The sequence below is a fragment of the Ambystoma mexicanum genome, chromosome 7q, assembly GCF_040938575.1.
Source record: "Ambystoma mexicanum isolate Mex_15411 chromosome 7q, UKY_AmexF1_1, whole genome shotgun sequence".
NCBI classification, from domain to species: domain Eukaryota; kingdom Metazoa; phylum Chordata; class Amphibia; order Caudata; family Ambystomatidae; genus Ambystoma; species Ambystoma mexicanum.
The window spans coordinates 601,928,856-601,955,289 of NC_090941.1; the positions used below are offsets into that span (position 1 = coordinate 601,928,856).

A 26,434-nucleotide genomic window follows, 5' to 3' on the forward strand; every position below is an offset into this window, starting at 1 on the left:
TGGCTCTGAGAGGCTGAGCCATTCCGTTCAGGGTGTGACCTGGAACTACTTTACCTGAGAGAAGGGATACAGAGAAGAGGACAATTTTCTTGGAACTACTTGCAAGGCTATTTAAACCGCACCCAACAATCTGAACACGCTTCGTGTTATTCTGCACTCCTGCAGCGTAACGCTCACCGTGTCCGATCAGTTCTTGCTTCCTTCTGCCACGCCCGTCCAGAGTCTTCCATCCATCGGCACCTGCGAACAGAGAATAACGAGTTATTTAAGCATCGAAGCCCTTACCTGCAGTACATCCAGATCTCATCTCCTGCTTTCCCACGGACCGCCGCATCTGCAGAACAGAACGAAAAGCACCCTCTCGGGTATCTACTCACCTGATCAGCCCGCTCCAGGAACTTCATCGGACAGTTCTTCACTCAGCTGCACGCCGCAGCTCGACACTGCCACGCAGATCTTCTATTCTTCTTCCTGGACTTGCGCCGTACCTGCTGCACAGAAAAGGACAAAAAGGTTAGTCGCACGTAGCAAAGGAAAACTACAGTGGCGAACTTTCGCGCGCCCTCCACAGCGCTATAATTACCGGCAGGAACCTGAGCATCATTATCAGGAGGGTCATCCATCATCCGAAGGTCGCTTAACGCTGCACCTGTAAAACAATAACGGACATTAGTTATCTTGAACAGAAAGACTTAAAGGCAGTCATTCCAAGCAATTATTGGTATAGAGACTTACCTGCTTACTCCCGGGCCTTCTACTTCAGCAACTTCCTTCGGATCAGTGACGTAACTCGATCCAGGAAAGACTGTGAACCGCGCCCCTGCCAGAGTGTGCAGGACAGAGAGCTCGCCCATTAAAAAACAGAGGTGAGCCAGAAGAAGTGAAGGATAGACCGGAAGGAGGTGAAACCACTGACCAGCTCCCTTCGGTAGCTAATATCTTGTTTAGACTTGCAGGCTAACATCTCCTGAAGCAAGGACTAAGGGGAGACGCAAGCTTGCATCACCAGCCAAGCAGAGCAGCATCAGGACAGGCAACATCCTACGCACACGAGCACGCCCCGGTGGAGACCAGGTGAGCGTGACACATTGTGAGTGGCTCCATAGCAAAGATGAAAAGAAGGGGAACAGTGGAAACCCTGGTTTAGTACCACTCCACTACAGAAACAAAGCTGAGGAACTGTTTACCAATCCCCAAATTCAGGTTGAGCATAACTTGCCATAATATTTTTACCATATTTTTCCCCAAACAAAAAATGTATTTAAACCCCCCAGCAGGAACCACCAATAATCACAGTCAAATGGCTTCTCCACAGCTAAGAATAGAAGAACCGTCTGTTTGTGCAAATGTGTACTTTGTCTATTATGAGAAGTAACATCTGGCTATTGTCGACTCCAATGCGGTTGATAATGAAATCGGATTGAGCAGGGTCTAGACGACGAGGAAAAAGGTTCTTCAGGTGACTGGTCAGTTATCTTGTGAATAATTTAGTGTTAAGACAGAATTCCATTTTTGGGGTTCTCTTGTCCATTTTCTGGGACTACTAGACCCACTGCCACTGCAACCTTTTCTGATGTGCTCTACTATGGTAGCCCTTATGGGTCCTAAGGCAAAGGTGCTTTTTAAAGCACATCATATTGGTCCTAGGGTGTTCCTATCACCCTTACAAATGAGTTGTGAAGTAGGCTGCTGACAAATAGTACTGGCTTCACCTGGTGTGCATCCAGCTTTACCACATTAGTAGCTCAATGTACCAGTACAGAAACCAGTGGGCGACTAATCTATTTTTTGGACTCTCTTGCACCCAGCCCTGTACTTGTACTATGGTTCAAACTGACCTAGGTACGTTTCCAGCCAAGAGAAGGAACAGGACACATCCGGTGTGGGTGAACCTGAGTGTTTGCCAGTTTTTCAGGCCAGTCGGTTTGTCTGGCTGCCAAAACCTTGATATGTCTGCCTGGTGCATGACTGGAGAGCTAATATAGGCTAGCCCACTAGTGAATATATATAATATATTATATTATATTATATCATATTATATTATATGGGCGATACTGCCCATTCCCCAGATTCCTACCTCAACCGTTGGAGGATGCTTTGAAGATGGGCTGTGGATTATTAAGACCAGGTTTGGCCATACTGGCTGGGCCTTAGATCCCTGGTGTTAGCCCTGCTTTCTTCTTTTATGTGCTAGATGTCCTGCCTATGCTGTTCCTCTTCATCCTCCTAGACCTGGCTGGCTTGACTGGAAATCCTGTGCTGGGTCCATTCCTGGGTCACAGCCGTGCTACTTCCCTAGTACACCTTCTTTAGAACAGGTGCTCCAAGGTAGGGAGCTTCTGTTGCACAGAAGAGTGGTTGGTTGTAACTAGTCTGCGCCAACTTTATCTTGGCTCATGCTTGCTTGACTCCAAGCATAACACCCGATGTGGGACCATTCTTGGTTCGCTATCTGCCCTGTTTTGCCACTGAAACTGCCACAGTCTCCTTAGTTGGGTTTCTCCATCCTCCTGGTGCCCTCCTTCTTACTGCTTCAGCTTCTAGCAAGTGGGGAGTCATCTTGGGCATATTGATTGTTCTTTTATTCCACCCTGGTCATTGCTAGTTCAGGGTTCAAGTCCCGAGTACCGAATCTGGGGCTCAGCCCTATAAAATAAGTCCTGTACTTACTGGGTTCTCCCACCTTGTCACACCTGAATCCTGAGCAACTGGTGATGTGAGTACCCATCCCTTGGTCCCGAGATATTCTTTGGAATCATGTCCTTGGAAATCACTTGGAAATGCATAATTCCATTTGGCAAAGGAGAAGATCTTCTAATGGAAAAATACTATGTAGAAAGAATAGGAATGCATTTGGTGTACTTTCAATGACTGTAACACCTGATCTTTTAATAATGTGAAATTATTGTTCTATGTGATTAAGGTTTTCGTTTATGGCTTATTGTGCAAATTATTTGCTACTGTATTTTCTTGAGTGGCATATGTTTGTTCCAAAACATTGTGGCTTCAGGTAGTTCCATGCAATAGTTCTGATAAAAATCACTCATATATACTTAGCCATCAATTGGTTACAGGGGTCTCTGCCTTAGAATACCAATATTTATATATTATTAAAATATATATTTTATTGGGGATTTTGAATGAAGGCAAGGGGGAACAGGAAGGGAACACAACCAGCAAATCATCATCAAATTTATTAGTAATTATGAGAATAATCAAATGATTAATAGAAAAACAACAGCAAATAAATTCATAATGTAGCAATAGCACAATAGCAGGCCCAAATTAAAAACACCCAAAAGTGCAGTTTGGAGAACTTGAGAGTGGTAAAAAGAAAAATTTCACAAAGGGTGGGAGTGAGCCTACAGAGTTGCCATCCATGTTAAGAGGGGCAAGAGGAAGAAAAGTAGGCGAGATGAAGTGAGAAGGAAGGTGGAGGGAGTAAGGCACCAGAGTTACTGAACATTCTACTCTCTATAGCAAATTAGTGTTAAAAAAAAAGAACAAATCGCAGTGTGGATTGCATGGCAGTACGAAAAGGGAACTCCTAGCTCGCCGACTTCTCCTTCTGGATGTTGCTCTCCTTGTCCTTCTTACTGTTTAGCTTAAATAGCTAGGACTGCCCCAGCGTAACGTCAGTTTGATTGACAACAGCTGGTCGAATGTTCTTCATGCTCAACGGTAGCGTTCTTGGGATCTTCTACATCCCAGTACTAATCATAGAGCAACTGTCTGCCACATTACAATAAAACACTGTCTCTGACTTTACCATAGGTAAAGATGGGATGGGTGATGTTTTTACCCTGTGGGTTAGGGAGATAAAAGGGCCATGTCCCAGATGTACATCCTTGTCACCAAGAGGAAAGTCCCTCCCCATGAGATCCTCCCGCATGTTACCACCCCTAGGGGCACTATCAGTTAGCACCCTCACCACCCTAGCCTCATGGAAAGGGGCTCCTCCCTGCGGAGAAGTGACATCATCTGGAAGATTGTCGCAGCGCCCGATAACTAACTCACAATGCCCGGCAGGTGCGTTAGCTGTGCTTTACAAATTCGCTTTAACATAACTTTAGCAAGACAATAGTAGACTGCGCAGGAAGGCTATTGCACACTGTTTCATGAACGAAATTTGAATACCAATATCTTAAAATTCTGTAATGCAAGTAGCTTCAAATATACTGTTTTTGGAATGCAAAACACATTGCATCTTTGGCCTTTTTCGCTTACCTTCAATTTCTGTCCAGTTTACAGCAACCTCTGCAATTGGTATCCTCAAGCACTGAGCTATATAAAGGAGTTCTACATCAAATGCCCTGAAATAGAACAAGGGGGAGAAACAGTGTGTACTTCAGTTACTTGCTTACACAATAAGGGAAAATGCTGTTACACCTAATCCTTTATTCTGAAGTACTTTAAGTAGCTGCTGTGCATTTAGAAAAGTCTCAAGTCGCCATGAAAGTCAGGCTGATGAGAAAGGTCAATTGCCGAAACGCTGAGCTCGTCAGCAATCAAAGCCAGGCATACAATGGACTATAGAAATGCACTGCAGCTTTCAATTTGGTACATATGAACAATGTAATTGCATAGATATTTAGTGAAAACGTGTTTTATTCCTACAAAAATATTACTCTGTGTTGGAAAGCTATTCAACAGAAAATTACAATCCGATCGTTTAATATAAATGTTTCCAGGTTGAATGTTCATTTAAATGAAGCACTCCTCATATCTTCATTTTACAGGCCAAGGGCCCCCTAGTAGGAATACTAATACTCCTTTATGTGAGGGATTGATTTGCAAAGATGTCTTCATCTTCTAGCACCTAACCAATAACGTACAAAATGCGAGGTCATGACAACATTTTCATGAGCTATTCCTCTCGAAGAAAACTGCATAATTGAAGTTCACTTCTTAGCACAACCATATTCCCCATCTCAGTCAATGCACAATGCTACTGTTGTGGTAGCTTTCTTGGAAAAATCAAAATGACATTCATTTTCAAAATCATGCTCTACTTGACCAACAATCCTGCACATTCTCAAATTCATGGATGCCAAGTAATTTCTAAACGATTACTGCGTCACACAGTTTGGTTAATCGCCACCGCTCATGAGTATGTCAAATATCATTTGTATATTATGTTATGCAAGTTTAAAAAAATGGAACATCCCCCAATTCCAGATACAATGAATAAATAATAGACTGCATAAGGCCTCTAAAAACGACATGACCTGCTTGCTGGTCGATTATGTACCCTACATAAAATAAACCCACTTGACCCACAAACTACATGGGAGCATGCTTTCTTTTAATGAAAAAAAGCATTGGGATAAATGTGCATTACCAGCAGCTTGAAAAACAACGGAAATGTGTTCTCAAATGTGTCCATCAGAAAACCATATTCTCCCAGCAGACGGGGAGTATGTGGGTACTGGCCTGAGATGGTGATTACACTGAATAACTAAGAATAAGGGTCAGAGGCAATTCCTTAAATCACAGCATGGGTGAGCTTGGGCCTTGTGAAGGTCACTCTGCCTCTATCTGGACCAACATATCGTGCATATACATACCATTTCAAATGTGCTTAATAATCACTTAAGGTGGTCTTTACTGAAAGGTGGGATTAATCAAGCTCTGTGGTGCATCTGCTTTGATTAATTGGGAGATTACTCTTCTGCAAACATCTGACCGACCCAATCTAATCACAAATTAAACATTCTGAAATAAATAGGTCTGTAAAATTCAAGTGCTAGTTGTTGCCAAATTAAGTACATATAATGCATCCACGCCCATTAACAAATATATGTGCAAGATATTGCTAATTGTTACAAGGCCAGTAACCTTGCTGTGTCAAACGGGGGGGTAGGAAACCATTTATATAAGGGGGGGGGGGGGCTGCAGATACGAGCCCAAATTACGGCAACCCCCTAAAATGTCAACCTTTTGTTTTTATATCAACCCCCTTTTCACCCCATATATATGTTAGGTTATTATATGTTACTTTGCATTTATATAGTGCCTTATGTACCAATGGTATGATCTCAAGGCGCTGGTAGGTTGAACGCCCTCGGGAACCGAAGTTCAAGTCAGTAGAGAGAGAAGAGATAGTCATAAGGTGCGTGTGTGCACCGGATATGTGTGCAGCTGGAGTGGCATTCGTGCGATAGCTGCTTCTTAGTGGTAGGTGTGGTGGTTGAGAGATCAGGAGTATGTGTTCGTTCTGGCAGGTTGTTATCCAGACCGATTCTGGCTGCGTTAGGCCTGAGGAGAACGCCTGGCTGGGGTGTGTGTAACCAGCTGCGTTTAGTTAGGATGATGGGGAGTATGAGGCAAGTGATGGTATGAGAACAGCTATACCGAATGGTGTCATAGTATTGCTGTGTTGTAGTTGAGTGGTGGTGTGAAGAAGAGAGTAAGCGTGGAGATGTGATATGGTGGTTTACCTTAGGTGCTTGAGATCGAGCACTCCAAAAGTTCTATGCACTCCAAACTGTTTTATATACTTCGTTTAATACACTCCAACCATTTTAAGCATTCCAACCATTCAATGTGCTCCAACCATTCTATGCACTTTGATCGTTTTATTTATTTATTTTAATTTTTGTAACGCGCCAACATGCCCGTGGGCCTCAGGGCGCACAAAGAACAAGAACAAGACAAAGACAAACAAGCATAAGAGGCAGATGGAGAAGCGAGTCAGGAGATTATTCCAGGTTAAATAAGTGAGTCTTTACGGCACGTTTGAACGCTGTATAGCTCTGGATCTGCCGTATACCAGCTGGAAGAGTGTTCAATAAATGGGGACCCTCAGCATCCAATGTAGTACCTCCAAATTTGGCCAAATGTATGCACTTCGATTGTTTTATGCATTTCGATGGTTCACAGGCTCTAATCATTTTTTTGTACAGTGTCAATTCCGAGCACTCTTATTTGTTCTGTGCATTCCATCCGTTGCCTGTACTCGCTCAGTTCTATGCCCACTATTAGTTCGATTATTTCCATGTGTTCCTTCTGAATAATGCACTTCGTCCGATCTATGCATGTTATCCCTTCATCATTCGGTCTTTTCATTTCCTTCGTTCTATCCACGTTACCCGTTATCCATGCATCATCCATCCACATACTTGACCTGTTCCATACACCCCGTTTCACCCGTTCAATCCGTCTCCGTCATCGGATCATCCACATACATTATTCGTTCATCCACATACAATATCCGTTCATCCATATACAATATCCGTTCGTCTACCTACTTCATCCGTTCCATCCATTTCACCCGTTACATCTGCACACTTCATCCGTTCCATCCACACCACCGGTTACACCCACGTCATCGATTACACTCACTTCACTGGTTCCTCTCACTTCACCTGTTCCAACCACATCACCCATTCCATCCACATATTTCATCTTTTCATTCACCTACTTCATCCGTTCTACCCCCATACTTCACCCGTTCCATCCCCATACTTCGTCCGTTCCATCCACATACCTCCCCGGTTCCATCCGCATGCTTCGCCCGTTCCATCCACATATTTCATCCTTTCCTTCCACATACTTCACCCTTTCTTTCCACATACTTCACACATTGCTTCCACATACTTCACTTGTTTCTTCCACTCATACCACTCGTTCTGTCCACATACTTCACACGTTCCATTCACATACTTCACCCGTTGCATACACCCACTTCACCCGTTCTATCACCCACTTTTTCCGTTCCATCTACCTACTTCTCTCATTCCTTCTACATACTTCACCTGTTCCATTCGCCCACTTTCTCTGATTCCGTCCACCGATTTCGCCCGATACATCAACATGCTTCATCCTTTCCAGCCACATACTTCATCCATTCCACCCACTTCGTCCGTTCCACCTAGTTCATCCGTTCCACCCAGTTCATCCGTTCCACCCAGTTCATCTGTTCCACTAACATACTTCACCCGTTCCAACCCCCTACTTCGTCCGTTCTAACCACCTAATTCCTTGATCCCTCCACTTCATCCGTTCCAACCACATACTTCACCCACTCCGTTCCAAGTTCTTTGACCCGTTCCGGCCACATACTTCAGCCGTTCCGTCCACATACATCACCCGTTCCTTCCACATACTTCACCCGTTCCTTCCACCCACTTGACCCGTTCCGTCCACATACATCACCCGTTCTTACCACCCACTTCACCCGTTACTTCCACCTACTACACCTGTTCCTTCCATCCACTAAATCCGTTCCTTCCACCCGCTTCACCCGTTTGCTCTACACTCTACAGCCGCTCAACATCCTACATCGGTTTCATCTACATACTTGACCCGTTCCTTCCACATACTTGACGCGTTCCTTCCACGTACTTCACCCGTTCCGTCCACATACATCACCCGTTCCTTCCACCCACTTCACCCGTTCCTTACACCCACTTCACCCGTTCCTTACACCCACTTCATCCATTCCTTCCTCCCGCTTCACCGGCTTCATCCACATATATCACCCATTCGCTCCATACTCGACACCCGCTCCACACCATACACCTGTTCAGCACCCTACATCTGCTCAACACCACTACACCCTACATCTGCTCAACACCCTAAATCTGCTCCACACCCTTCTGTTATAGTGTGGAAACACACCCTACATCGCTCAACACCCTAATCTGCTCAACACTACCACACCCAAGATCTGCTCAACACCCTACATCTGCTCCACGTTATCATCCACTCCACATCCTACATCTGCTCCATGATCTCATCCACTCATGCTCTCATTCCTTCTGCGCGCTCCTCCGCTCGACGCGCTCCTCCGCTCGACGCACTTCATCATTTCCACCGACTTCATGCGCTCTTGCGACTTCATCTGTTCCACTTACTTCATCCATTCTTCCTGCATTTTCGGTTCTTCCATGTCAATCGTCGCACACACTCCATCCGTTATGTGTTCTCCATCTGTCCCATTACACAACATCCGTCTCATGTACTCGAATCGTCTATTGTATTTGTTTCATTTATAGCATGTACTCTTACATTGTATGCCATCTATTTGTTCCATGCAAACTGGTTGTTCCGTGCACTCTGTGCACTCATCCGTATCCTGTATTCATCTTTTCCTTCTTTTCCACTTTGTTCGTCTCGTCCATTTTGTTCCTCTCGTCCATTGCATTTATTTCATCCATTTTATTAATTTCAACCCCTTTACTGCTTTCATACAATTTATTATTTTTATCCACTTCACTGCATTGATCAACTTTATTCCTTCTATTCTGTTTGTCCTTTTTAGGTTATATTAGCGGTTATTAGTTTTCGATTTCTTGCTTGGATCTTGATGTTGGATTGTTTTTTATGATCTAGTAGTTTGGGCTAGTTGAATTGTCGTTATCCAGTTTATTCTTCTCGTTCACTTTGATCCTCTTGTCAATTACAATTATTTCATCTATTTCATTAGTTTCAGCCACTTTACTGCTCTCACACAACTTATTCTTTTTATCCACTTCACAGTTTTGATCCTTTTTACTCAATCTATTTTGTTTGTCCTTTTTAGCTGACCTTAGAGGTTATTAGTTTTCGATTTCTCGCTCGGATCATGATGCCGGATTGCTATTTATGATCTAGCATTCTGGGCAAATGTCATTGAGTTGCCGTTTTCCAGTTTGAGTTAGGGGAAGAGCCATGTTTTCAGTAATTTGCGGATAGACATGTCGGATGTGGGGTGGGAGTGCGTTTCACAGCTTTGGGGCTAAGGCTGAGAAGGATGATCCACCTAACCTGACTCAGTTTGTTTTCGGTATGACCAGGAGGGCAGCAGAGCCTGCATCCCCCCTACATGTATTAAATACTATACCAATCCCCCACATATATTTTGGGTGTAAAGGGGGATTACTTTTTTAAAAAAAAAAAAGGTCAACATTTGGGTGTAGCGGTAATTGTGGTAGCCGTAATTGTATAATCCCATCCGGAGGAGGGAGATGGCAGGCTGGGAGAGACCCAACCCTTACCTGTTCCCTTTATGGCCGTTTGTATAGCAGTACACTTTTGTCTCACAACATACCTTCCGCCAAGAATGCTTTCCAGAGTTTTTGTATTTTCCTTTGAACTCAATAATCAGCGTAACGGCAGAGCAAGAAAAAGCAGCCAGTACCCCGAGAGAGACGGACATGTTTCCAGAGGAAAACCCTCCCTGCTCTATCAGCAGCTGAAACGTGCCAGCATGCCGGAAGAGAGGAGATCCACAGTTGTGGCTATGCAGCATGTGAAGTACATGGCGTTCCACTCCCGTACTGTAATAAGCAGCCGGGCCGGGCTACAAGGAGGCTGCTGGACCACACTATTCCAAAGGATCCAGACCCTCCCTTGGGGCCACTTACCCTAGGGGAAAGCCAGCAGCGAGCCCACTAAGACTTTAAAGTTCACAAACCGCCATATGGCGGCGGGCCCATACTGGAGAAGGGATGGGGCTTTACAAGAGTAGTTGTGTTGTGGGAATGTAGTAGTGGGAGAGGAGGGTGATGGTGGGAGTCAATAGTATAAAGAAGAGGAGGAGTGTGAAGGGAAGTAACAGTAGACCGAGGTAAGGGAAGCAGAAGAGAGGCATGGTTACATCAAAGGGTGGTGGTGAGGAATGAAACATGTGATGGATGGAGAATTGGTGGGAGAAATAAGTTGTAAGAAGTGATCTTAAGAGTAGCGGGAAAGGGGTGCGTAGGCGTGACTGATCCAGCCTGAATACTAGAGCAAGTGCAAGGCACCAAACAACTCCCATTAAAACACTAACCTATTGCTAGAGTCTGCAATTAAAGGAGTCCCTGAGGGGCATTAAAAGTCTGCATTTAGGGAACCACTAGTAAGAAAAAGGCAGATCTTTAGAGAGAGTAGGGTTAATACGGACACCTGTGTTAGGGAGGAGAGTTGTGGACAGAATAGAGCGAGAGAGAGGGAGGGAGGGATGGATGGCCCTAGTGCCACTACCCAAACCACTTCTCCAAACGGTACCTTCTATCAAACAATTGGCATGTTTCTCCCCTGAACAAAATAGTAATTGCTTAAAAGAACAGTCTTTATACCTTGAGCTGTATCTATAATTAAAGAAACCTCCACTGCCCCAAAGACTCAGAGTGGTTTCTATGCCATCTGTAACATAATGCCATTGCTTGAACTGTTATAGAATTTCATCATGCATTTGCTGCAAATTAACACTACAGTTCCAAATAAAGGGTGCAATCCGAACACCACTTGGATATAGAAAATATACAAAATAAGCACCATAGAAGAACCCCCCACATGCAAGATCAGTACCATCCTCCTTCTCGCATCCCTACTGTTTCTCTGACCCCCAGCCCTTCTCTACATCTGCTCATAATGTGTTTACAGTCATTGGGTCAAGTTCAGGGACAGAATGAATCTCAGGAATCTGGTGTGTTTGGGCACCGTTTGACTCAATAACATCAATGACAACTATGGGGTTCTTCTGCAGGAACAGTCTTCATTATCTAGGAAAGACCTGCTGCTCCAAAGCATTGTCTGGTGTGCACATGATGCAGTGGGACCCATCCTTTTACATGCAGCAGAGACACAATATTCCAGGTACCACCCTGTAATCCAATCACTACTTTTTCTGTGCTGCTTTAAACTCACCTGAACTTCTTGGATGAACACATCTAAAAATCAATTTTTGGATGAACCCCAGACTCGGAAACGTGGTACCTGGTTTTAATGGGGTCCTATTCTGGCCACTCTAATTGCAGGGGAATACTACTTCACTGTGCCATTTGAAGCAGTCTATCACAGGCTGAAGCGCATGCTGCTGAGAAGCCTTTCATCCTGCCGCACAGCCATAATATGCTTTTACAAGGACTTGTAAGGTTCAGCCAGAGGTCTCATGTTTTACCATGAATTGCGCAAATAGTGAATTTTCAAGACTATATATATATTTATTTTATATACAGGGAGGAACAAAGCTCTTTTGATCACAACATAACGTACAATAGTTAAGAAATCAAATTTGAAGGGAAGCAGTGAGCTTCTTATAATGGGGTGAGTTCGAGTGACATTCTGACCAGGTTGTGGAGGGGAGTTAATGGAACAGTCATCAATACATGGGTGGACCTACATAGATTAAGGACAACCAACATTAGTCATGTTTAAGTGCAGGTAGGTGGTACGGCCAGCTGTGTTAAGGATGTGACCATGTTGGATTAAGTACTATGGGTGGAGGCAGAGAAAGTGAGACAGAGGCAGGTTGGAGGCAAGGGAAACATGGTAGCTAGAAAGCAGATGAGAGGTAGGTTAAAAGGGTAACTCAAAGGTGAGGAGGTAGGCTTTTAGTTTGGTTTTGAACAAATCTTTGTGGACTGTTTCTCTGAGGAAAGAGAATTCCATGCAAGTGGAGCAAGAAGGGAGAACGAGCGGAACCAAAAGGAAGCACAGGGAGGGTTGGTGGCACACTGGTAGTTGTGGAGCCAGAGCGAAGATTATGAGGAGGCTTGTACATTTGGATAGTGCAGGGTAGATACAGTGGTGTCTTACAGTGGATAGATTTGTGAACCAGGAGAAGACATTTAAATCTGCCCCTGTTTTGCATAGTCATCCATCCGAGCCTGGTGACGGTATGAGGAAGTGGGTGTGAAGTGAGGGAGTTCAAAGAGAGCCCTGGTTGTGAAGTTAATAATCCTGTAAAGAGGATAGAAAGCATATTAGGGTAGACCAATGAGGATGCTGGCACAGTAGTCCAGTTTAGAGAAGACAAGAGTGGTTAAGAGATGTTTGGCAGCGTTGAAAGATAGGAGGTGCCTGATTTTCCTCATATTTAGGAGGTTGAGGCAAGCCACCATTGCAGTTTTAGAGATGAATGTAGAGAAGGTGTGTGTAGGGTCAGATGACACTGGGGTTTCTGGCTGAAGAAGAGTAGGGGAAAGTGTCAGGTGGGAACTGGATAGACAGAGGAAGTGACGAGAGAGTATTTGACAGAATATTTGGCAGGGAAGAAAAGTACCTCTGTTTTTATAGAGTTTTAACATCACAGCCATCCAATATTTAATGTCAGAGAAGCTGTTGAACATGTTGATATAAAGTTCAGAGGAGAGTTAAAGAAAAGAGAAGATTTGGGTGCAATATGCAAGGAGTTGGTACAACAACACAAAGGAGGAAATTAGTGCCCCAAAAGAAGAGGTAGAGAGTGTAAAGAGGAGAGGACCCAGGACATCCATGTGAAACACCAACAGTGAGAGGTGTTGCTCCAGGAGACAGAATTGGCAAGGTGCCAGTTAGGATTCAATCCATGCAATGGCTTGATCGTGAATCCAAAGTAGAAAGAGTGGAAAGGAGATCAGAGTGATAAGCCGCATCAAAGGAAGTGGACAGGTCAAGGAGAATTAGGATAGAGCATAGGATGGAGTGTTTAACAGAGGCGATTAAGTTGGAGACATTCATGAGAGCAGTTTCCGTGGAGTGAAGGGAGGGAAAACTTGCTTTTATCGGGTTTCCCGGTTTGTGCATGTCTGAGAAATTGGTAAAACGATTGAACAAAACCCTTTCAAGCACTTTAGCGTAGTGCGGAAGGAGAGACCCAGGGTGAAAGTTACCCAGTAAGTTTGGGTCAGCCCCTGGCTTTTGTAGGAGGGGGATGACTGCAGCCGTTTTGAAAATAGATGGAAAGCAAGCAGAGTCGAAGGACAGGTTGAAGAGGTTTAGCGAGGCGAGAGGCCACTAAAGCTTGACTTGCTGAGGAGCAAGAGGGTCTGATGGGGCACACAAGACATTAGCCTTTATCAGTAGAGATAGGACTTCTTCAGTATTAGTGTGACTAAAGGGGGAGATCGATGCAGAGGATGATACGTTGGGCGGAGTGTAGAATGTGGGAGGAGGGAATATGAGGAAGGTCATGTGAGAATCTCTAATTTTGGACATATTTGCAGCAAATTATTCAGCTAGGCCATTTGATGTGGGAGTGGAGTTGAGAGTCATACGTTAAGAGGAGTGAGGAGCGAGTTGAGGATGCCATATAGCCAGCGATTATGGTGGGAGTGAGAGTAAATGAGGATGAGGTAACATTCCCTTTCACTCTATCAAGAGGACTTGAAAGAGTTCAGGGCAGAGACGTAGAGTTGCTGATGCTTTTAGTGGGTACGTCTCCATTTGTGCAGCAGCTGATACATGTCTGTGCGGAGTGAGCGTATCAATGGGGCGACTCATGGTTGAATATACTTAGACTTAGGGCTGGCAGTTAGGAGAAGGAAGTGAGAGGAGAAGGAGTCATAGTAGGGATTGGAAGGTGGAGAAGGCAGTGTTAGTGGAAGAGGCATCAGGTGTGAAGGAGAGTAATAGCTCTAGGTCAGAGAGAAATGGAGGAATGGCAGAAGGTTTACATTTCCCTCTAGAACTAGGTGAGGAAAGTGGCAATGAGAGGTCAGACTGTGGAAGGAGATGTCAGTGGAAACAATGGAGTTATCAGATCGGTATGGTGTGACAGTAGTATTAGTGACTGAGAGAGGTGGAGACGAATAAGGGATCCAAAGAGTTACCCCCATTCAGACCTATTTTGAGTTTTGGTTATTAGGTGGCACAGGTGTGCCACCTAAAAGGTGAAACTATTGCACTGAAGTACAGCTAGGAGTAAGATGACATGTGAGGGGGGGCACCCAGCTTGTGGGTGATGTTTGGCTATTTATGCACCCATTGATTACCCATGGCCATGCTAACACCTTTTGGCATTACCATACACTTCCTGACTTTCCACCTCCCACAACACATCCTCCTGGGATCTTAACATCAAACGTTGGCTTGCCAGTGTTATTTCTAAGAGTCTGCTGAGAGTTAATGGCGTAATTGTTTCTGTAAACGCTCTACTGGTGTAATAAAATTCTCTTAACCAAGTGTGCCATCAGCCACTTAATTTAGATCTGCTCTCTACACTGAAGTCACGTGTTGAGATGGACTTCTCAGATCGGTCCTTTGAGGGGTAGGGGTGGGGGAGAGAGGAGATTTTAGGAGGCCACCCTATTCATGGGAAACTGGGAAGACACAGAGGTTAGCCAAAACCCAATCAAGGTAATGTGGAAGAGTAGTCCAGGCTTAGTCTCAGGACAAGTATGACAGTGGTCTAGAGCTATATGAATCCACACAAAACACCACCAATAAATCAAGTTAGGCAAGGAGTATATAAAAATGAATTATTTATTAGGCCTTTCTAGACACCCTAAGCATAAAAGTATCACAAGTATGTGTTGTAATCACACTGCAGGTATTCTGAAATTTGCTGGGACTTTAATCTTCTGTCCCTGGTTGGGCTGAGAGGTTCCCAGGGGTAGCGGCTGCAGAGGTCACTTGATGTCGTGAGCTGGTCACGGCCCTCGGTCAGAGGCAACATCTTGAAGATGCCCAAATGAAGAAAACATGCAGACCCTTTTGGACACCTCACAGGATTGCAGAAGGATGATTCGAGCAGAGGTCACCAGGGTCAGATGGCGACAGGTGATCTTCCAGCGGTGAACACAGAGGCAACCCCAGCTAAGCTTCCCTTATCGTGAGAAGGCTGAGATTGCAAGGGCAGGTGACTTATGGCATAAGCTGATGATCCTATGAGTCCCAATGCTCTGCTCTAATAAGTGGCGGATGCAGCGTGTTAGCCCAAAAGGGAGCTGGTCAGTCCCCTGGGTACGCCAGGACAGTTCTGAAGGCTTCCAAGGTGTGGATACACGAGTAGGGGTCAAGACTGGTTGTTCCAACTGGCCCAAGAGGCTAACAAAGGTCTTCTGAGAGCAGGCAGACCGGGCGAATCACTGGAGTTGATGTTGGTCAGCTGCAGAAGTCATCCTCGGGTCGTCAGCTGGCTGCTCTCCCTCGTAAAAATCTTGGTTCCAACGATGATCTGTCGAATAGCTGCAGGAGCCCTCCTTTTATTCAAGATTCAGGCTGGGAGCTAGCCCCAGCCCACCAATGGTAAGGATCTGCAACATTCAAACAGCCTAGTGTTGCCCAATCCTGGACAACCACTGGTCATCAAATCCATCCAGCAGCAGACTTTTGGGCACCAGAGGATTGTGGACTGGGACCAGACAGACGCAGACCTCTTCTCTGGCTGACACACACAAAAAGCCTACTTACCAGCAAAAGCAGCAGCTTTCACTGCAAAAGGGCTTACCATATATAGCATTTCCTGACCTGAGAAGGCAGGAGGAAGGCCAAAGGACCAGCAAAATGCTCATGCCATGACCATTTTAGGGGCTAGCCACCTTTAGTAGCCAGACGCGGTAAATGCAAAAGTGCATGAGAAAAATATTTAAAAAACAGTAAACATCACACAGCTGCCACCAGCTTGTCTTAGCCACATCAAGTAAGCAAAAAGCAGTCAGATAAAACTTTAAGGATACAAAGTATCCTAACTGCATGTCACTGTAAGTTGATGTGTGCAATTACAAAAAAAACAAATATTCCAAAAAAAAGACAACGTTTATCAGTACTGACAGTTTTATGAACTAGTCAGTTTCCCCATAAGAATGAGCAAAACAGTCAAGGGTAGTAAAGCAGAAGGCTTTACTGACTTCCACAAGTCAGGATAGGGTTAAAAAATAAGCAAAACGACTGGGGGTCAGGTGGGCAGATGGGGAGCAGGTGCAAGTGGATCTAGGTGACCTGGCCTAAGCCCCGCCCGCCTGGTGCCTTCCTGGTTGCCGCTCTTTTCCCTACTTAAGGAGCCCTCCAGCCTCTTTTCATTTGCAGATGAGGAGCAGGTGCAAGAGGATCTAGGTGACCTGGCCTAAGCCCCGCCCGCCTGGTGCCTTCCTGGTTGCTGCTCTTTTTCACCACTTAGCAAGCCCTGCCCACCTGGTGCCTTCCTGCTTGCCGCTCTTTTCCCTACTTAAGGAGCCCTCCAGCCTCTTTTCATTTGCAGATGAGGAGCAGGTGCAAGAGGATCTAGGTCACCTGGCCTAAGCCCACCCCACCTTCTTAGCCTTGCCTTTTCCTTCCTGCTCTGAACTCTTAGATCAAGGACATCTCTCGCCCGGGTGTCCGAAGCGAAGGGCAGACAAAAAAAAAGGGCAGACAAAGAAAAGGGCAATTCCTGTTCGGACCAGGAGGACCCAGGGCCCGACCCCCTGCTCAGACAACAGTTAAGCATGCACCAACATGTGTTTACTCCCTCTGTCCCCACCAGCCACTCTCCTTTTCCCCCTGTGATGTTCCCTTGCCCCCCCTTCTCGCACACAGGTGTTGCCTGTTTTGCCTGATTCTTCTACCCTGCTGCCCCCTGCCCCCAGCCTACTTCTGCAGGAGTCTGTCCTGATACATTCTGGTTTCACCTGCACCGTCTTGTGGCCAATGCTGGATTTGACTTTTATGGACTTCATTGATTCACGGTGCATCAACCTTTCTCAACTCTCATGCTGGACTTCCTTTGCATCTTGTACTCATGGTGGCCCTGAACCATGCTGTTCCCATCTTCATCTTGTATCCTGGCTTGCAACATTATGTGTTACTACTGACTTCTGCAATTGTATTTGCTTTCCCCTCTCTTTTTGACTGCTTACTCTGCTCTCTTCTCCTCTCCCTTTCACTCTTTTCCTTTCTCCTCCCCCTTACTTTCTTCACTTACTATGCACTTACTCTATCAGAATTGTCCTTGGACCTAGTATGATAGCAACCTTGTCTGTCTACTCCCCCTCCCCTTACTGTTTTTTTCTCCTCCCCTTCCAGCACTATCTGAAATGTCATCAGGCCTTGTACGATAGTCACTTGTTTTGTTGCTCCCCTCCGTTTCTGCCCCCCTCTCCCTCACCTTTTGTTTTTCTCCGGCTCTACCAGAAATGTCATCGGGCCTAGTATGGTAGTCGCCTGTCTGTTTCCATTTCCTTCCCACTCTCCCCCTTCCTTCCTTATCTATGTCTTAGCTCTTGCACTATCTGAAACATTGTCAGGCCGAGTATGATAGTTAATTTCACATCCTTAGTGCTCATGGCCTGTAAGAATGTCATTGTATATTCCCTTGTTCCCTCCCTTGCCTTGAAGCGCTTTGAAACACATTGTGTATAGGCGTTATATAAATAAACGATCATATCATATATCATAGGAATCTAAGGAAGGAAATGTGCAAAAAAGAAAATCTTTTGTAACAGCCTGTTAAATCCAGCACTGACAAAGCCGATAGTTTTGGTTGAGTGTAGGTATTAGATATGCATTTGCAAGGCACTGTTATATGTCCAGGTAATCCTAGCATTTTGCTGCTTTTGTCACTGTGTGGCCAAATAGTACCATTATAGCAGTGAAAGGCAAATGCCTATCCCATGTCTACAGAAAAGACAAAACTGTTGTCTTTGCCAATTCCGTTCCTTTGCATTATGCAACATGTAGTTTTAATTATCCAATTTTTAATGCAGCACTAAGTCCAACGATGAATTATCAAAAATAGCATTGGATGAGCTACTCAGGGCATGACTGAGAACAGTTTGGGAGCTCTGTGCAGCCAGGACTAAAGAGGAATGCAGCTGAGAGGCTCCGTCTGTGAAGCCTTGTTCTATGGTGAAGGGACTGCTGGGCTCTCTCTAGTGCTGTCTTTTAGGGATTGCAGGGCCATGCTGCTGCAAAGGACCCATTCTGTGCTTCACAGGCAGGGTATCAGTTGTGCTGCTAAAAGTTCTTCACGATATTAGTTGCATCCTCTGCTTAGCACACTCCACAGGTCTCCTCACCTAATGGAGAAAGTACAGCGCCAAATCTATGGGCACTTCTGCACACATGCTAATCAACCTGCCCCTTCAATTCATGGCCCACATCCTGTCCACCTTGCAATTTGCACTGTGGGTTCTATACGAATGTGTTTCGATTTTTATTTAATAAAAGCGATGCACGCCATGGAACAGGAAAGCACCGCAGTCAGGATTACAATTGTTTAAAGTGCACAGCCGCTATAGCTTATGTTTGGCTGGCACAAAAATGAGAGATCATAAGGCTGTGTGGCTGCCAAGCAAAACCCTGTTAAGAAAGAAGCTACGCCCCTAGTAGGGATAATGGAACATACATTTCTAAAATGATGCTTAGCCTCGTTCTAAGTGCGGCAGCGAGATCACATGGGCCAGTGGGGGCAGGGCAGCTCATGCCTACATATAATGGTGCATCCCACCTAAAGTAAAGGGAATATGGAGAGATGGAGATTTGAGTACACCAGTGTTGTGCCCTACGTCATGGATGTTCTGTTAGGAAGCATGAATTTAAATTTTAGCTAACTAAATGCATCACATCCTAGTGTGAATCGCATTGTCTAAATTCCTATAAAAAGTGGAGGCATTTGCATGCATTTTTTGCGACAGGGATGCTCTGCCTAATTCAATATCCGTTTCTTTACTGTAAAGAGATAAACTGACCGTCTCCGTCTGCTATCGAGATCCAAGTAGCAGATGTGGTTGCTTAGAAAGGTTTGGTGCTGTAAAGCCTTGGATTGTTATGTCCATTTGAGAGGACAATGGCGCTGTTGGCTGCGTCCCTCTAAACCCCAGAGTGTGCACATCAGGAAAGGTAAGAAACCTGGTTAAAACCTCTATGGGAATTAGTTAGGTCCTATCTAAGCTGGATAGGTAGATAGGACAGGGGTATGGACGAGTCTGAACCTAGATAGGCCTGATCTGTAGGATTTCACGCACATAGAGAACTGAACCAAGGTAGTTTAGTGTGCACTGTAGAGGGAAGCTGATAATGACAACTGAAATCTAACATTTATTTAAAGCTCACGGTGGCGAATAGCCAGAGTGAAAATAGGAAACTAGTGAAAACAGACTAAGTGGAATGAATAAAAACGAGTGACTATGATTCTTGTGGTGAATGGTGTCCTTTTTTCTACCTCAGGCAGTAGTAATGCTGTTTTCTCGCTGGGGGAGTCTCCTTTAAAGTAAGAATGTGAAAAGAGCAGAGCAGTCTAAGAAACGTTGTAACTCGGTTAAGGGCAAGCTCGCTTATTTTGGGCACTAGGAATCTGTAGGCCACAGAGTCAGAAGTCCGAGGCACAAAAGGTCAGGTCCAGAAGCGCGACGTGCTGTGCATCAGGCTTCCGTCTTGGCGGCCTGCCGACAGCAAATGGAGACAGCCGGTGCCTGCAGCAAGTAAGAGGGGGGGAGATGCAGTGAGTGAGAGCAGAGGGAGCAGTGCAATGGGAAAGAAGGTGGGCCCCCAAAAGGGACCAGAAGTGGGCTGGGAACAAAAGACAAACCTTGTGGGTGCCACCTTCTCGCCTGGAATCTGCAAGGTCAGTATTTTGGTCCCAGCATTTTAGGTTTTCTCACCATTTCCCAGAAAACAAGTATTTAGAAAATTCGATTTCCAGAACACAGGCTGACAAGTATAAGGAACAAGTTACTTACCTGTAACTGTTGTTCTCCAGCATGGGTCTGGCATGGATTCACATGCTCATGAATATTCCCCGTCGTCAGGCTGGGAATCCTCGGTAAAGAAAAAACCAGTATCAGTTTCGTTTCTGATCTGTCTTTCGTAGTAGTAACCAATCACTGATCTCTGCGTCATACTGACCACAGCCAATGACTGCCCTCTACCTAAGCCCCGCCTCTGGCAGCCATCTTCAGATTTGGTAGCACGTGAAGTGGCACTATGACCAAGTGAAGAGCCGCAGAGGGGTAGGCGGGAGGGTTCGCATGTGAATCCATGCCAGACCCATGCTGGAGAACAACAGTTACAGGTAAGTAACTTGTTCCTTCTCCAGCATGGGGTCTGGCATGGATTCACATGCTCATGAATAAAGAATACATAGCAGTACACACATGCACAACCACGGGAGGTGGCAAAGGCTCAACATTAAACATTACATCAAACTCAACATTAAGCAAATCTTACCTCCTCACCAGGCTCACCTTAGGCGAACAGGTTGCGCAGCACTGCTTGGCCGACCCTGGACTCCTCCCTGGAATCCCGATCGACGCAGTAGAATTTCGTGAAGGTGTGCGTCGACCTCCACGTAGCAGCCCTGCAGATGTCCAGCAAGGGCACACCAGATAGGAACGCCGTGGTAGCTGCGATCGCTCTGGTGGAATGGGCTCTTGGACGGCCAGGCAGCGGTCGGTTTGCCAACCGATGACAGTACATGATACAGCCGGAGAGCCATCTGGAAATGGAAGCCTTCGAGAGAGCCTTCCCCTGATCGACAGGTCCAAAGTTCACAAAGAGTTGTGACGTCTTCCGAAAACATTTAGTGCGGTCCACGTAGAACTTCAGCGCTCTAGCCACATCCAGCGAGTGCAAAGTCCTTTCAGCCGGCGACGAAGGCGACGGGAAGAAAACAGGCAACACCAAGGGTTCGTTGAGGTGGAAGTCCGACGGCACCTTGGGCATGAAGGAGGGGTGCGTCCTGAGCACTACCCTTGTGTCGTGAAAAGTCAAGTACGGGGCCTTGCAGGAAAGGGCCTGGATCTCTCCCACCCGTCGTACGGAGGTGATGGCCACAAGAAACGCTGTTTTCCACGACAAGAACTTCAACGGAGCCGAGTGCAGAGGCTCGAACGGAGGTCCCATGAGCTTGGTCAGCACCACGTTGAGCTCCCACGCCGGGGCCGGAGCCTTCACCGGCGGGAACGATCTGAACAGTCCCTTCATGAACTCTTTCACCAGACGATGAGACCACAAAGACGTCCGCCCCGTGGTTCTGGTGTATTGGGAGATCGCAGCAAGATGAATCTTGATGGACGCGTGCGCCAGTCCAGCCTTGGCCAGCATCAGTAGGTACGGCAGTACTTGGGGAGCCATAATCCGAAGAGGGTTAATCTTCTGTGCGTGGCACCAGACAGAGAACCTCTTCCATTTGTGTCCGTAGCATTTAAGAGTTGAGGACGCCCTGGCCTTTGCAAGAACCTCTCTGCAGTCGGCCGGTATGTTGTATCCTCCAAACTCTAACACTGCAGGAGCCAGGCCTGCAAGTTCAGCGACTTCGGGTCGTGATGGAGGATGGCGCCTCCTTCCCTGGAGGGAAGATCCGCGTCCACTGGCAGCTTGATTGACGGGGACGCTGACAAGTCCAGAAGGTCCGGGAACCATATCTGCCTCGGCCACGCAGGTGCGATGAGGATCATCCTGCACCGTGACCTCTTGAGCTGGTTGATGAGCCGGATCAGCAATGGCAATGGAGGGAACGCGTATAGAAACAGGCCCTCCCAGGGGAACGAGAAAGCATCGCCCATGCTCCTCGGCTGGGTAAACCTGCTGGCGAACCTCCGGCACTTGGAGTTCGTCGCCATCGCGAACAGATCGATCTGGGGTGTGGCCCACCGTCGGAAGAGGCGGTCCACTAGATCCTGTCGTAGTTCCCACTCGTGGCAAGAGCGCAGCTCCCTGCTGAGTGAGTCGGCGATGGTGGTTTTTATCCCTGCCAGATGAAACGGCACCAGAAACATCCCTTGGCCGACGGCCCAATTCCACAGATCCTGCGCCTCCCTGGACAGGGCTGGGGACCTGGTTCCGCCCTGTTTCCTGATGTAGAACATGGTGGTGGTGTTGTCGGTGAAGATCCTCACCACCTTGCCCTTGAGGGACGGAAGGAAGGACCTGAGGGCCCAAAACACTGCACGGAGCTCCAGGACGTTGATATGGAGGGACTTCTCCGTCGGGAGCCAAAGGCCTCTCGCGTGCAGATTTTTGGTGTGCGCTCCCCACCCTTCCATGGAGGCATCCGTGGTCACTGTCTCCTGGTGGCCGGGGGTCTGGAAGTCCATGCCCGCCGTCAGATGCGTGCGGGTGCCCCACCACCGGATCGCTCGTCGGAAACTCTCGTCGAGTGTGATCCTCTCCTCGAAGCTGCCCGTCGTCTGGATCCAGCGCGCGTCCAGGAACTCCTGCAACGGGCGCATCCGGAGCCTGCACAGGGGGATGAGGTAAATGCAAGAGGACATCATTCCGAGGAGGGACTTGATGGACCTCACTCTGGCCGCGTCCGCAACCAGCATCCGCTGCACCTTGCCCAAAATGGCCCTCGTCCTTTCCTCCGACGGATAGGCCAGAAGCGACACTGTGTCGAGCTTCGCTCCCAGAAACAGTGCGTCTTGCGCGGGCACCAGGTGGGACTTGGCGTAGTTTATGGAGAATCCCAGGTCCGTGAGAAGTTGGACGGTCCTTGCCGTGTGCTCCACGGCGAGCTCCTTCGTCTTCGCTCGGATGAGTCAGTCGTCCAGGTAGGGGTAGACGTGGATCCCCTCTCGGCGCAGCTGCGCCGCCACCGGTGCGAGGCACTTGGTGAACACCCTGGGTGCCGACCTCAGTCCGAAGGGAAGGGCTCTGAACTGGTAGTGACGCCCTTGGACCACGAACCTGAGAAACTTTCGGTGTCCCTTTAGGATGGGAATATGGAAGTAGGCATCCTCCAAATCCAACGACGACAGGAAATCGCCCTCCTCCAGCTGACCCAGGACGTGTTGGAGGGTGACCATCCGGAACTTCTGTACCTTGATGAATTTGTTCAGTCGTCGTAGGTCCAGGATGGGACGCCATCCTCCCGTCTTCTTCTTCACGAGGAAGTATCTTGAGTAAACTCCGGAGCCCCGAAGCCTCTTTGGGACGAGCTTGATGGCGCCCTTCCTGAGCATCGCCTTTACCTCCAAGAGAAGTTGAGGGACGTGATGTTCTTTCCTGGCCACAGGGGGGACGCGCGGGCCCCTCTTTAGAAACTCGAGCGCGTGACCCTGGGCTAGGGCGTCCAGCACTCAACGGTCGGTGGAGATGGACTCCCACACGCTGAGGAAGCTCGCCAGCCGGCCTCCCACTGGGGTGCTTCGGTGGGGGCCCGAACCCACGGCCGGTTCAATCCTGCTTCGACGAGGCTTTGCCGCCTTGACCTCCTTGGTGACGACGGCGGGGTCCCCCTGACTTGCCTCGTCCCCTGTAAGCTTCCTGCGACGACGAACGGGCCGCTTGACGGTAGGTGGAAAATCCGCCGCCGGAACCTTTGGAGGCACCCTGTTTGCCTCCGCCACTCCGAAAGGGCGGCCGCCGTTGCTGGAGAACCCCAAGAGCTCGGGCCGTCTCCGTGTCTGCCTTGATGGCTTGAAGGGAATCGTCCACTGTTTTCCCAAACAGGTTGTTTCCGTCGAACGGCATGTCCAAGACTCTGGTCTGCATGTCCTGATGGAAGTCAGTAGCCTTGAGCCATCCACGCCGCCTAAGGCACACGCCGTTGCCCAACACGCGAAATCCAGTGTCAGCAATGTCCGTCGCAATCGTAATGGCGTGGTCCGACGCCACCTCTCCTTCCTGCAAGATCTCTAGGGCATCCGCCCTCTTGTCGTCCGGTAGGAAGTCCAGCAGGGGGGCCAGTTTGTACCACAACTCCCTGTCGTAGCGGGCTACGATAGCCAAGGCGTTGGCCGCCTTAATCATCGTCGCTGGTAGACGAGATGACCCTGCGTCCCATCGTATCCAATTTCTTTCCCTCGCCGTCCGGCGGGGAGGTCGACGTAGAGGCCGCGCCTCCCCCTGCTTTCTTCCTGGCCGCCGCGGAGACGACCGAGTCCGGGGGCGGCTGTGCCCGAAGGCACAAGGGGGCCGCGTCCGGGACCCGGTACTTCGTCTCGTACCGATCCCTTCTAGCCGGCGTCGTGGATGGGTTCTTGAGGAGGGCGAGGCCCTCATCCCAAATATCATCCAGTAGAGGTACGGAGAGGACCGTCTTCCTCTTGGCCTCGCGCCGTTGATAAAGGAAACCTTCCTTCTTCTTCTCTTCCGGGCAGAGCTGGAAAAGCTCGGATGCCCTGGCGATCATGGAGTGAAACGATCCAATCACGTCGGGTGGGGAAGCCCGGGTGGGAGGTGACAACGGCAGATCCTCGTCGTAAACCTCGTCGTCCGTACCCGTCGCGGCCGTGTCAGTCCCCGTATCATCCCCACGAGTCGTGGACGGGGAGGAGGGCTGAACAGGGCGCGATGGCTGAAAAGGAGGTGGAGGATGAATCCTTCTTCTCTTAGGGGGAGGGCTCCCAGAAGGGCCTGGCTCCGGGTTCCCCGTCGGGAGCGGTTCCTCCGCTGGTGGTAACGGCAGTCTCGTCCTTATCTCCGAGCATAAGGACTGTATAGCCAACAAAATGGCCGCCGAGTTGTCTTGCGGCACTGGTTAAGGGGATTCCGACGGGCGTTGGCTGGTCTTCTTCCACGCCAACGCCGTGGCTTAAGACTTCGATCAGCTCTTCCTCAGAGGTTAAGGCCGAATCCACGACGACCTCCTGCCCCCCCTTTTTCTTCTCTGTTGGAGGTTTCATGGGGGTCCTGTCGATGGGCATAAAAGAGGACTCCCTCCGCGTGGCAGGGAGACTGAGCCCCGAGGTCGCCACCACTGGTGTAGCCTCCACAGGCTGAGCCAGGGCCGCCGCGACTGTCACGATAGAGGCCTTGGCCGGATGGATTAAGGCTTTCACCACCTTAGGTGCGCTCACCGCCTTCTCCTTGGGGGGAGGGTCACTGCCTCGCTCTCCCTCCGATGGGGCCTTCGAGCTCGACCGGGGCCTCTCCAGGAGCTTCGCCGGGTGCTCGGCCTTCCTCTTACCCGAACCAGAGCGTTGGCTCGTGGTTGATGGTGCCAGGGAGGATGTGCCCTGCCTGGCGCCCGTAGAGCCCGACCGTTCGGCGCTCCCGGTGCCAGCGGACTCGCGGTGCTTGGCCTCGTTTTGGACCCCTGTCGCCGGGCGTCCTCAAAGGCCTTAGAAGACCGCTCGGATGATTTCTTCTTCTTCTCGTCCGACGGGCTCTTCCCTTCCAGCCAGTTGGCGAGACGTTGATGGCGGTCCTTCATGGTCCGCTCCGACATATTGCCGCAAAACGCACAGTCCTTCTCCACGTGCGTCTTATCCTCATGTAGGCAGTACAGACAAAAGGAGTGTTCGTCCTCCTTAAAGACATTCTGAAGCTGGCATCCAGGGCAGACCCTGAACAGCTTTCCGGGCGTCGAGCTTCCCTTCTCCTGGGCCATGTCCGAGATGGGCCTGAGAAACTTCTGCAGTCCTCCAAAAGCGTGGCTCGACAAAATCTTCACCCTTGAGGGGCGTAGACTAATCCGACACGGGTCCCCGTTGATCGGATGAAGAAACGGTGGAGCTTGAGGCTCTTTTGACCGAAAAATCGAAGTTTTTGAGAAAAAAACGTGAAAAAATAGCACTAACGCTCGAGAGCAATAGCACGAGGATCCCAACACTTGAACGTGCGGTAAAAATCTGAAGATGGCTGCCAGAGGCGGGGCTTAGGTAGAGGGCAGTCATTGGCTGTGGTCAGTATGACGCAGAGATCAGTGATTGGTTACTACTACGAAAGACAGATCAGAGACAAAACTGATACTGGTTTTTTCTTTACCGAGGATTCCCAGCCTGACGACGGGGAATATTCATGAGCATGTGAATCCATGCCAGACCCCATGCTGGAGAAGTAAGCATTTCCCTGCAAAATCTAACTCCGACATAAAAAGGCATCTACATTTGAAATGATCTGC

General features: G+C 48.1%; 1 protein-coding gene across 1 annotated transcript in view; it reads right to left on the bottom strand.

Annotated features, from left to right (window-relative positions):
- The window catches only part of ALG5 (ALG5 dolichyl-phosphate beta-glucosyltransferase), a 275,306-nt gene that overhangs the window by 11,589 nt on the left and 237,283 nt on the right, over positions 1–26,434 (bottom strand). Inside the window, exon 9 of the mRNA XM_069639106.1 lies at positions 4,228–4,313. Coding sequence (XP_069495207.1) covers positions 4,228–4,313 — 86 coding nt within the window. The remainder of the gene's footprint in view (positions 1–4,227; positions 4,314–26,434) is intronic.